At 39.4% G+C, this 11,215-nt stretch overlaps 1 protein-coding gene across 1 annotated transcript in view; it reads left to right on the top strand.

Moving 5' to 3' along the window:
• Positions 1 to 799: 799 nt before the first annotated feature.
• Positions 800 to 11,215, top strand: part of LOC149226718 (valine--tRNA ligase, mitochondrial 1-like) — a 91,054-nt gene continuing 80,638 nt past the window's right edge. Inside the window, exon 1 of the mRNA XM_089380280.1 lies at positions 800 to 1,260. Coding sequence (XP_089236406.1) covers positions 800 to 1,260 — 461 coding nt within the window. The remainder of the gene's footprint in view (positions 1,261 to 11,215) is intronic.

Raw genomic sequence — 11,215 nt, 5'->3', positions numbered from 1 at the left:
ATTACTTGGTACAACCACTTAGGGCTATCTTAATGTTATGAATTAAAAATTCATAAACTAAACTTATATATATATATAATAACAAATAAAACATAAATAATTAATTAATAAATTATTAAGTAAATTAAGTTAATAACACTTTAATTAATATTGAAGAGACATTGGTTCCAAAGGACATGTCTTTTTTTTGGCATGGCCAGTCAACTCCTATATAAGGAGAACCACCATAGCCATGTATTCATCCAATTCATTCAATTAATAAAATATTACAATTGATTATGTTTAATAGCAATGTCTATGAGCACTAATAGTGTGAGCGACCAGGTTCTTGTAACAGTGGTATCGCCATCTCCATCATTAGTTCGCGTTCGAGGTTCACCACCTTCCATTAACCGTTCCACTACTGAGCCACTTGCATTCCCCCAACCACCAAGACTTCCGCTGACACCTGTGTCCAGCCACGTCCACTTTCTGTTAACTGTCCACCCTCGTGTCGGATGTTCTGCACAGTATCGTGGTATCCCAACCCTTCTCCGACCGTCTCACCCTTGAATAATTCCGTTTTAGCCGCTGATTGGTTCCGTCCCTTCCCTGTTGGCCAGTGGTCACATGCTTGCTGCCCTTCGAGATGTAAAGGCGTGCTGTCGGGATATTCCATTTATAAGTTGACTTACGATTTTGTCAATTGGGTCATACGATTTAATATATATATATATATTAATTTAAATAAATAAATTTATATAATTATTTTAAAAAATTAAAATTAAAAATTGGGTCTACTAGGAAGAAAAAGAACAAAATGGGGAGTAACAATGACGATGTAAAAAAAATCCAAGAAGAACTCAATAAGATAAATAAGTGCCTTGATAATGTCGAGAAGACAATTAGTAAACAAGACAAAATGGTTGATGATATCACAGAATTAAAAAGCATGATGAGCCAGTTTATGGGAAAGGACAATCCACCCTTAGCCACACAAAGTCCCAAAACTCCGGAAGACGGAAATTCTCCAAATCATGATTTCCTGATACACGAGAAGTTGCGAATACCGCAACTACACTTCGAAGGAAGTCAGTACTATATGAAGTTCCCCGAAAGAGACCACCTTAAAATTAAAAGAGAATTACCAAAATACGATGGTAAGGACCATAAAGGTACCGTTGTATGGGTAAATAAGATGGACACCATTTTTGGAGCAAATCCACCAATAGGTGAACAAGAGAAGGTCATGACCGCATCCAACTACCTAGAAGCAGAAGCGTATGATTGGTTCCTGTGGTGGTCTACTAAATGTGCAACTCGCTTGTTCAATTGGCAAAATTTTAAAAATGCCCTGCTAAAAAGGTTTCATGATGAAGAAGAGGATGATGTATACGAGAGATTCATTCACCTCAAACAAAAAGGATCGATGAGTGAATACACCCACGAATGGGAAGTATTAGCGGTAAGGCAAAGGGGATTCTTAGATGAAGAGCTATTAAAAATGTATTGTTGTGGCCTTAAGGATTACATTCAGGAAGAATTAAAATTATATAAACCCCAAACCATTGAAGAGGCCAGACATGCAACCATAATTATTGAACGGAAATATAAACTCCATAAAGCACCATATGCCAGTAATGAAAAATCAAACAACTACTCCAAGGGGAAGTCAAGTAAACCATCTTCAGAGAGCATTGGTAAGTATGTTCCACCACCAATGCACAATGGAGGAAAACAACAATCTAGTGTTGAAAGGAAAAGGGATGGCAAGTGCTGCAAATGCAGAGATAAGTATTCCCTAGGGCACAAATGCACGACGCAAAAACTTTACAACTGCGAAGCCGAACAAGAAGAAGAATCTTCAGAAGATAGCTCTGACGAAGAAAACAATGAAGAAAATGACAACCCTAATCCAGATTTAGAAGAAGATATGTTGCGAATTTCTCTGGCAGCCATCACAGGGATAGCTCAGCCATAGACACTAAAGCTTAAAGGCCATATCAAGAAACAAAACATTATCGTTCTAATAGACTTAGGAAGTACGCACAACTTTGTAGATGTCAATGTTGCAAAAAGACTGAACATTTTTGCTTACCCTGTAGCAGATTTAAAAGTTATGGTGGCAAATGGAAAACAAATAGATGGAGTAGGAAAGTGCCATAAAGTCAAAATGCAACTGAACAAATATGAAATGGAGTCCAACTTTTATATAGTCTCCCTAGGAGGAGTAGATGTCGTTTTAGGAATGCAATGGTTGCAAACACTAGGCACGTATTTGACAAATCACCAAAAGCAGTTCATTAAATTCAAAACAGATGGAAGTATAAGTTGTTTGGGTTCCAAACTCCACCTACTCAAGTCATCTCTGCTCAACAGATGAAAAAACTTATTCGCAAAGGAGCCCCCACATTTGTTGCACAATGTTAGCAGTTGGAGTTATTATCAATAGAAGGGATTCACCAACCATTAGAAATTTCATCCCTAATCCAGAAGTATGAGAAGGTTTTTCAAGATCTGCCAATGAAATTACCCCCTGAAAGGAAAATTGAACACATCATTGAAGTCAAACCAGACTCGACACCAGTAAATGTAAAACCGTATTGTTACCCCCATCATCATAAAACAGAAATAGAACGATTGATACAAGACCTGTTAAAACATGGAATCATTACGAAAAGTAGAAGTCCATACGCTGCACCCATAGTATTGGTCAGAAAGAAAGATGGATCCTTCCGATTGTGTATAGATTACAGAGGACTAAACAAAATTACTATTAAACATAAGTTTTCAATCCCATTCATTGACGAGATGCTAGATGAGCTCCATGGCGCAAAATATTTCTCAAAATTAGATTTGAGATCAGGTTACTACCAAATTCGGGTAAGATTAGAGGACGTCGAAAAGACAACATTCAGAACTCACGAGGGGCACTATGAGTTTAAAGTTATGCCATTTGGATTAACAAATGCGCTAGCCACCATGAATGAACTTTTTCCACCCATACTTGCGGAAATTTGTATTGGTTTTTTTCAATGATGTTCTCGTTTACAGTAAGACATGGAAGGAGCACCTCAAGCATTTGGAGGAAGTACTATCTGTATTAGAAAAGAATCAATTCTATGCTAAGTTATCAAAATGTACCTTTGGGCAAAAAGAAGTTGAATACCTAGGACATGTTATATCCAGGGAGGGAGTCAAAGTGGACCCCAACAAAATCAAAGCAATCAAAGAATGGCCAAAACCCAAGAACGTATCCAAGCTAAGAGGATTTCTAGGTCTAACTGGGTATTACAGAAGATTTATAAAAAACTATGCACACTTGACACACCCCTGACCAACTTGTTAAAAAAGAACACTTTTCAGTGGAATAACCAAGTAGATGAATGCTTCGAGAATCTAAAAGAAGTAATGTCAACCACACTGGTACTAGCAACGCCAGACTTCTCCAAACCGTTTGTAGTAGAATGTGATGCTTCAGGATTCAGAATTGGGGCCATATTAATGCAAGACAACCACCCTATAACATTCGAGAGAAAGAAACTTAACAAACGGGAGAGTTTGAAATCAACTTACCAAAAGGAGATGCTTGCCATCATACATGCCTTAACGAAATGGCGACAGTACTTGCTTGGAAGTAAATTCTCAATCTGAACCGACCACAATAGTCTCCAATTCCTACTTCAACAAAAGACATTGTCAACAAAACAACAAAAGTGGATGGAGAAGCTATCAGCTTTCGACCTAGAAATATTGCACAAGAAAGGGAAGGAAAATGTTGTAGCTGATGCACTCTCACGTAAGGATGATGACAACACAACATGCGCTGCCATGGTAGTCGTTCCTGAATGGTTAGACAAAATACGAGCTGAATATGCCAAGGATGAGGATTGTGATTCTATGATTGAAAATATCAATCAATATACCAATTTTGAATGGAAGAATGACATAATATGGTACAAAGGTAGAATTTACCTAACACCAACATCCAAATTTAAGATGAAAATTCTAAAAGAATCTCACAGTTCTCCTGCAGTCGGACATGTAGGATTCTTCAAAACTTACTACAACATTCGACAATCATTCTATTGGAAGGGTATGAGCAAGGAAATCCAAAAATATGTTGCGGAATGTGATGTTTGTCAAAGGAATAAGAGTGAAAATATCCCAACCCTTGGTTTACTACACCCACTACACATTCCAAATCAGAAATGGGAGGAGATTTCGATGGACTTCATTGAAGGACTACTTGTATCTGACGGTAAGGACAAGATATTTGTCGTAGTCAACAGACTCACTAAATATGCCCATTTTATGGCTATCAAAAAAATTGACACAACTAAGCAAATTGCGGATATGTTTTGTAAAAATGTATACAAACTACATGGGTTTTCCAAGGTCATAGTAAGTGATAGAGACACAAAGTTTAAAGGCAATTTTTGGAAGGATTTCTACCACCAAGCAGGAATATCGCTCAACATGAGTTCGGCTTATCACCCCTAGACAGATGGTCAAACTGAAGTCGTAAATAAATGCTTGGAAACATATCTTTGTTGCTTCGTCACCGACAAACAAAACAAATGGACCTAGTGACTACACTTGGCAGAATGGTGGTATAATACCACCTACCATACTTCAACTAAAATGACGCCTTTCGAGGCCTTATATGGTTATGAGCCGCCCAGGTGGAAGGACTTTGCACTACTCGATTCTAAGGTTCCAACAATAAAAGACCACTTAGAAGAAAGCCAAAAAGTCATTAACTTATTAAAAGAAAATCTAACCGTGGCACGTAATAGAATGAAACAACAAGCCGACCAACGTCGCACTGAAAGAGAGTTCGAAGAAGGAGATTGGGTCTTTGTTAGGCTCCAACCTTATAAGCAATTGTCATTAAAACAACAAGGGAAAAATAAGTTGTCACCTAAATATTATGTCCCATGTCAAATAATCAAAAAAATAAGTAGCGTGGCTTATGGACTGAAGTTACCAAACAATTTTCGAAACAATAACACCTTCCCTATGTCAAGTCTAAAAAAAGTACTAGGGCAAAATCAAATAGCTCAAATAGAGATACCGGAGACCGATGAAGGTATACTCGCTACCAGAGAGAAGGTATTGCAGTCCAAGACAATTAAGGAATATCTCATCAAATGGAAGAAACTACCGGAGGAAGACTCATCTTGGGAGTCAGAACATTTTCTTCAACAACACCCAACCTTACCTATGCTTTGAGGACAAAGCATGTTTAAGGAAGAGGCAATGTTATGAATTAAAAATTCATAAACTATATATATATAACATAAATTATTAAGTAAATTAAGTTAATAACACTTAATTAATATTGAAGAGACATTGGTTCCAAAGGACATGTCTTTTTATTTTGGCATGGCCAGTCAACTCCTATATAAGGAGAACTGCCATAGCCATGTATTCATCCAATTTATTCAATTAATAAGATATTATAACTGATTTTGTTTAATAGCAATGTCTATGAGCACTGATAGAGTGAGCGACCAGGTTCCTATAACACTTAACAAGTTGCATATCATCCACAACTTCCCCAACAACTGATAGTTCATTACAAACCTGCTGAATTCTTGTGAAGAATGAGGCTATAGTTTAGCACCATCTTTTTGTTTTGGTTGTCACTTTGGTGTAACTTTATTAAGGCTGTCAACATTTGATGAGTTGCTTGGTTCCTTGTGATGTGAGGGATTATGTGATCCTTCACAGTATCTGATATGATTTCTCTAGCCTTCATATCTTTCATATTTTGTTCAGTTGCTTGTTTAGGAGCCGAAGGAACTTGGATCTCTTTATTAACAAATTCCCATAGGCTATTGCCCATCAAAACTAGTGTGATCCTCTACTTCCATGGACTGAAGTTTGCAACCCCTTCCAACTTGTCTTCAAATCTCAGAGTTGATGATGCCATCTTTACCATATCAATTTCAGCCACAAAACCTTTGATAGAAAAATTCTGCTGTAAAAAAGGTGTTGATGTTGAAACCATTGTCCACAGTCCAATGACAAGAGAAGGAATTTATTTCATACCTTAGATCAATTGAAGGAAGTCTGGTCTTGGACAGGTTGTCACTGTACTCAATTTCAAGGTCTGCTTAAAGTATCTTCAACAAGTATCAAAATGTCCACCAATCTGGGCTTTAACCTTCTACAGAACTGATATTGAGGTATGCTACATAGACAACTTCAAGGTCTATTTCAAAGTGATGTCTTTGACTTGCCTTAACAAGTAAATTAATTTGCCACAAAGTGTTCTTCAGACAAGCTTGAAACAATTCAAGGAATGATCTCAAGATTATCTTCAAAATGTAGCTTTAGATTTGCCTCAGAAGAAGGGCTGAGATGGCTTCAGACTTGTCCTAGGTACAGTCCCTTAATAACTCGGTTTGATGTTTTAAAATTTAAACTGTTGTCCAATAAGCTTTCGAGATAGCCTTAAGAATAACCAAAACTATGCCTCAGGAAGTGCGAGAAAGTCACAGAACATAGTCTTCAGGATTCGGGTCTGTCTTAGGTTTGGTTCAACCTCAGAGATATTCGGACCTACAACAAAAGGGCTGCCTCAGAAAGATTCTGACCAGTGCAACAGAGCGTCAGAAAAATTCGGACCAGAGCTTCATAAAGATGCGGACCAGGCAATAAAGCCGCAGAAAGATTTGGACCAAAGCCTCAGAAAGATTCGAACCAGTGCAACAGAGCCTCAGAGAGATTCAGACTAGTGCAGCAGAGCCTTAGACCAGGCCGAATTTATGCCTTAGTAAAGTATCAAAACTGATCCTTGTTTACTCCTTAAACAGTCTTCAAATGGAAGCACAAAATTCTGCCAGCAGTGCCTCAAACAAGGATTAGAACAGGCTGAAGAAATCTTACCAAATGTAAAGTGGAATCTGCTTCAAAATATAACCGATACTCCAAGCTTCAGATACCTCGGCCTACTTCAGATATGCTTTTTAGGGTTCAGCTGCAGAAAAGAAGATCTTGTGACTCATTCGATGTCTGTTTAGATGCCATGACCACCATATTTGTACATCTTTGGAGGGGGCCCAATATTGGGACCAACCTGTACCAGAAATACAAACTTTCATCAAAAGGCACGACCTTTTGTAGGAGCTGACTTCAGAAATTTTGCGGTGAGGCAGACATGAAAGAGGAGGCTTAGAACATTCTAAAAAATCAGATTTTTGACTTTCGTAGATTCTCCTTTCAAGGCTTGACTTTGATAATGGATATAGGACAATTTGAATTTCAATTTGACCTCCTTCCAGGGGCAGAAATAAAATATTAAAGACATGAATATAATGGGGCATGATCTGGTGCAAAACACATCCATTTGGGGCATCAAATTTCAACTTTAAATATCTCTTCAACCAGGAGCATGCCCAAGGCGTGCCACCTATTAAACTAAATGGTTTGACGAGGGCTAATAATCTAAAAGGTCCTTGCATCCACATTCACTGATTTGTGCACGCAAATCACCAAACAAACGCTGGCCCATTCACCCTTTGACATCAATGACAAATTCTTCCAACAACTCTTACTCTGGTACCGTGTTATTTTTCAAGTTCCAGTTTCAGATTTAATGTCTCATGCTGTTATTTTACCCAATAAATGAATTTTTTTGCAGTACATAAAATCTGAAAACTACAAACAAAAAATTCTTTGGCACTTTAACTTAACAATTTGCAGCGGAATGTAAAAAGAAAAATTACTCAGAAAAATTACGACAATTATTTTAACCCTCCAATCTCTCTTCATTAAATTTTCTCAGAGAAATTATGGGCTCCCTTACCAAGGAAAATGGCCCTTTGAAAATATACGTAAAATATAGCTAATGGAATTTGGCAAAATTGGCCCCAAGAAATTTGTCCTGCACTTTGCTGACTGTCTTTGACAAGTTTGGCCCTCCCGAAGTTGCTTGGTCCCTCCACTAGTGTGGTCAAAACCGTCTCGGCCTCCCCACACTTACGGGACCACTCCACAAACTCAGCCTCTCAAATCTCGTGGCACATCTCGGCCTCATCCTCAAGTGAGTCTCGGCCCTCCTCTTGTGCACTCCACCAACAAAATTGTGCTCTCTCGAAATCCTAGCTGCACACTTCTCTGATTTTTTAAGCCTGTGAATTGTTGAAATTTGGTACCGGAGGACAGGTGGTTCCCTTAGGCTTTGATCTTTGGCCTAGGGAAAAGTGTCCAAAAGAATTTAATTTTTCTCCTAAAGTGATTTTATAATTTTATAAAGTTAAATCTAATTTAAAAGTGACTTTAAGTGATAAAGTTACTAAGTCTAATTTTAAAGTGACTTTTATAAAGTCAATGAAAAATTAGAAAGGAAAAATGACTTTGGAAATAAATGACTAAGTGGGTCTTTATTAAAGTGGGGTGAATTAAAAAATAAAAAGTGAGATTTAAATGAGCATTTAATCTCAGCCTTAGATTTCAATCTATTTCAGCCATTGGATTTAGGTATCACCCAAAAGTCACTTGGATCACCCAAAAGTCACTTGGGGTTAGATTAAAGGAGGAAAAGAAGGAAAAGGTCATTCATTCTTTCATGAGCAGATTGAGAAAAGGAGAGCAAGAGAGCAAGGGAGATTTCTGGACAGTGACCTGCGGAGTTTCAGCAGAGCGGAGTTTCAGTAGCGGAGTTTCAGCAAGTCTGTGCAGCGGAGTTTCAGCAGGGCGGAGTTTCAGCAAGGCTGAGTTTCAGCAAGTCTATACAACGGAGTTTCACCAGGGCGGAGTTTCAGCAAGACGAAGTTTCAACAAGGCTGAGTTTCAGTAAGGCTGAGATAAGTTGTAAAAGTTTGCTTGCTGATTTTTGCTAAATATTTCTCTTACTGTAAAAAGGCATTTTCCAGAAATAAAGAAGAGCTCTCAAACTGGTTTTCCCAAGAGTTGTAGGGGGTTTTTCCAGGGTCACATTGACCAAAAATCTCAGTGTTTAAATGTGTTTTAATGGCTGTTTATTACTGCTGATTTTTATCTCTGCAATTTCCAACATTCTGTAAAATTTCCAGAATTTGTGTTTTCAGCGAATTTTTTTTCCAGCTTGTTAAATGTATGGTTATGGGAAAGGGCATTTAACTATATGGAAGAAATAATGAAAAACTTAAAACCGGGGTGGGAAATGAGAAATTTCTACATGGTATCAGAGGTTGAGTGCTGAAGGACAGTTTGGGACAACAAAAGGAAAAATTATAGTTGCTGATTTTTCACTCAGAAAATTCCAGCAAGCTGATTTTTTCCATAAACAGCAATTTTATCTTTACTACAGCAGTGCTATTTTTCAATTTTAGGACAACAGGATGTCATTGGGATTGAGGGTGGAGGATAGGCTGGATGGGCATACAAATGACAACGTTTGGAAGGAGAGAATGCAGAGTATCTTTGAGGAGGCAGAAGTTTGGGATATCATGATGCATACCACACAGAACCCTGTTGTTGTGCCTACTGATGCTACTCAGTTGACAACTTATAATAAAAAGAACAACAAGGTAAGAGGCTGATTCTAAACGGAATCAAAGACCATTGCATTCCTCATGTGAGAGGAAAGAGCAATGCCCATGAGATGTGGACAGCATTGTCCAATTTCTACCAGAGTACCAATGAGAATCGGAAGATGGTCCTGAAGGAGAAGCTGAAGAACATTAAGATGGGTAATGATAGTGCAGCTGGATATCTCAGAAAGATTACTAATGTGAGAGATGAGTTGGCAGCGATTGGAGAGGCCATTCCACCCACTGAGTTGGTGCGGATTGCAGTGAATGGCCTCCCCCGTTCATGGTTGAACTTTGCTGATGGGGTTTGTGCACGTGAGACCCTTCCCACATGGGAGAGGTTTTGGGATGATTGCATTCAGACAGAGATCAGGAAAGGTCAGCTTGGGGCAGCCAAGCCAGTTGAGCAGGATGATGATGTAGCACTGGTGGCAGGAGGCAAGAAAGGCAAAGGGAAGAAGCAGGCTTCCACAAGTAGTGGTGGGGTCAAAGGCAAAGGTAAAGGTAAACAGGGGAATACACAAAAGGACTATTCCAAGGTGAAGTGTTAGAATTGTCAAAAGATGGGACACTATGCAGTTGTGTGTCCGAAGAAGAAGAAGAAGAAGGGGAAGAACCAGGACGTGGCAACTTCAGCAGAGATTGAGGACTTTGTTGGTCGTTTTGACCGGGAGTTTGCGTTCACTACATGTGAGTCCTCTAGTGCAGGATCACCTGTCACACAGGTTCAGAGGGAGCATGATTTTCCCTCGATTAGCGGAGCATCTTCAGGTATCTGGTATGTGGACAGTGGGGCTTCACGTCACATGACAGGAGTTCGTGAGTACTTCTCAGAGCTTTCAGAGAGTGGCACTGATATAAAGGTAGTACTTGGTGATGACAGAGTTGTTAGAGCAGTCGGGGTGGGGACACTGACATTTCAGAGGGAGTCCAAACCTCCCTTGAAAGTGTCAGATGTTCTTTATGTGCTAGGGATGAGGAAGAACCTCATATCCGTCTCAGCTTTGGAGGACAGAGGATATGAGGTACTGTTCAGGGGAGGACAGGTGTTGATGTATCCCAGGGGCACTCCAGCTGATTCAGCTAGAGTGATAGGTGTACGCCATGCAAAGGTGTACAAGTTTGCATTCCAGCCCCTTTTGGCATTGAGCAGTAGTACCGACAGCAGAGCTAGCAGTTCTGAGCTGTGTGAGATTTGGCACTGCAGGATGGGACATATGTATCATGGAGCCTTGAGAACATTGCGGGAGATCACTACAGGTGTGCCAGATTTCAATACTAATCACTTTGATACTTGCAGAGGTTGTGCGATGGGCAAGTTTGCCAAATCCCCTTTTCCCAGCAGTGACAGCAGAGCGACTGGGATACTTGATTTGATTCATTCCGATGTGAGCGGTCGAATGTCTCATGTTTCCTTGAGTGGATATGAGTACTATGTTTTATTCATTGATGATCACTCCAGGAGGACCTGGATTTATTTTTTGAAGACCAAGAGTGAGGTCTTCAAGCGGTTTCAGGAGTTCAGAGCTCTTGTGGAGACACAGACAGGTCGAAAGATCAAGTCCCTGAGGTCGGACAATGGAGGAGAGTACACCCTTGGAGAGTTTGTTGACTATTGTGCGGAGGCAGGCATTAGGAGGGAGTTCACTGTTCCATACAACCCTCAGCAGAACGGGGTTGCAGAGAGGAAGAACAAATCCATCATAGGGGCT

Source organism: Pinus tabuliformis, chromosome J, assembly GCF_031772625.1.
Source record: "Pinus tabuliformis cultivar Carrire ecotype Pingquan chromosome J, CPIR1, whole genome shotgun sequence".
Taxonomy (NCBI): domain Eukaryota; kingdom Viridiplantae; phylum Streptophyta; class Pinopsida; order Pinales; family Pinaceae; genus Pinus; species Pinus tabuliformis.
Note: the sequence above shows the minus strand (reverse complement) of the source record. Positions and strands in the feature narration are given on the sequence as shown.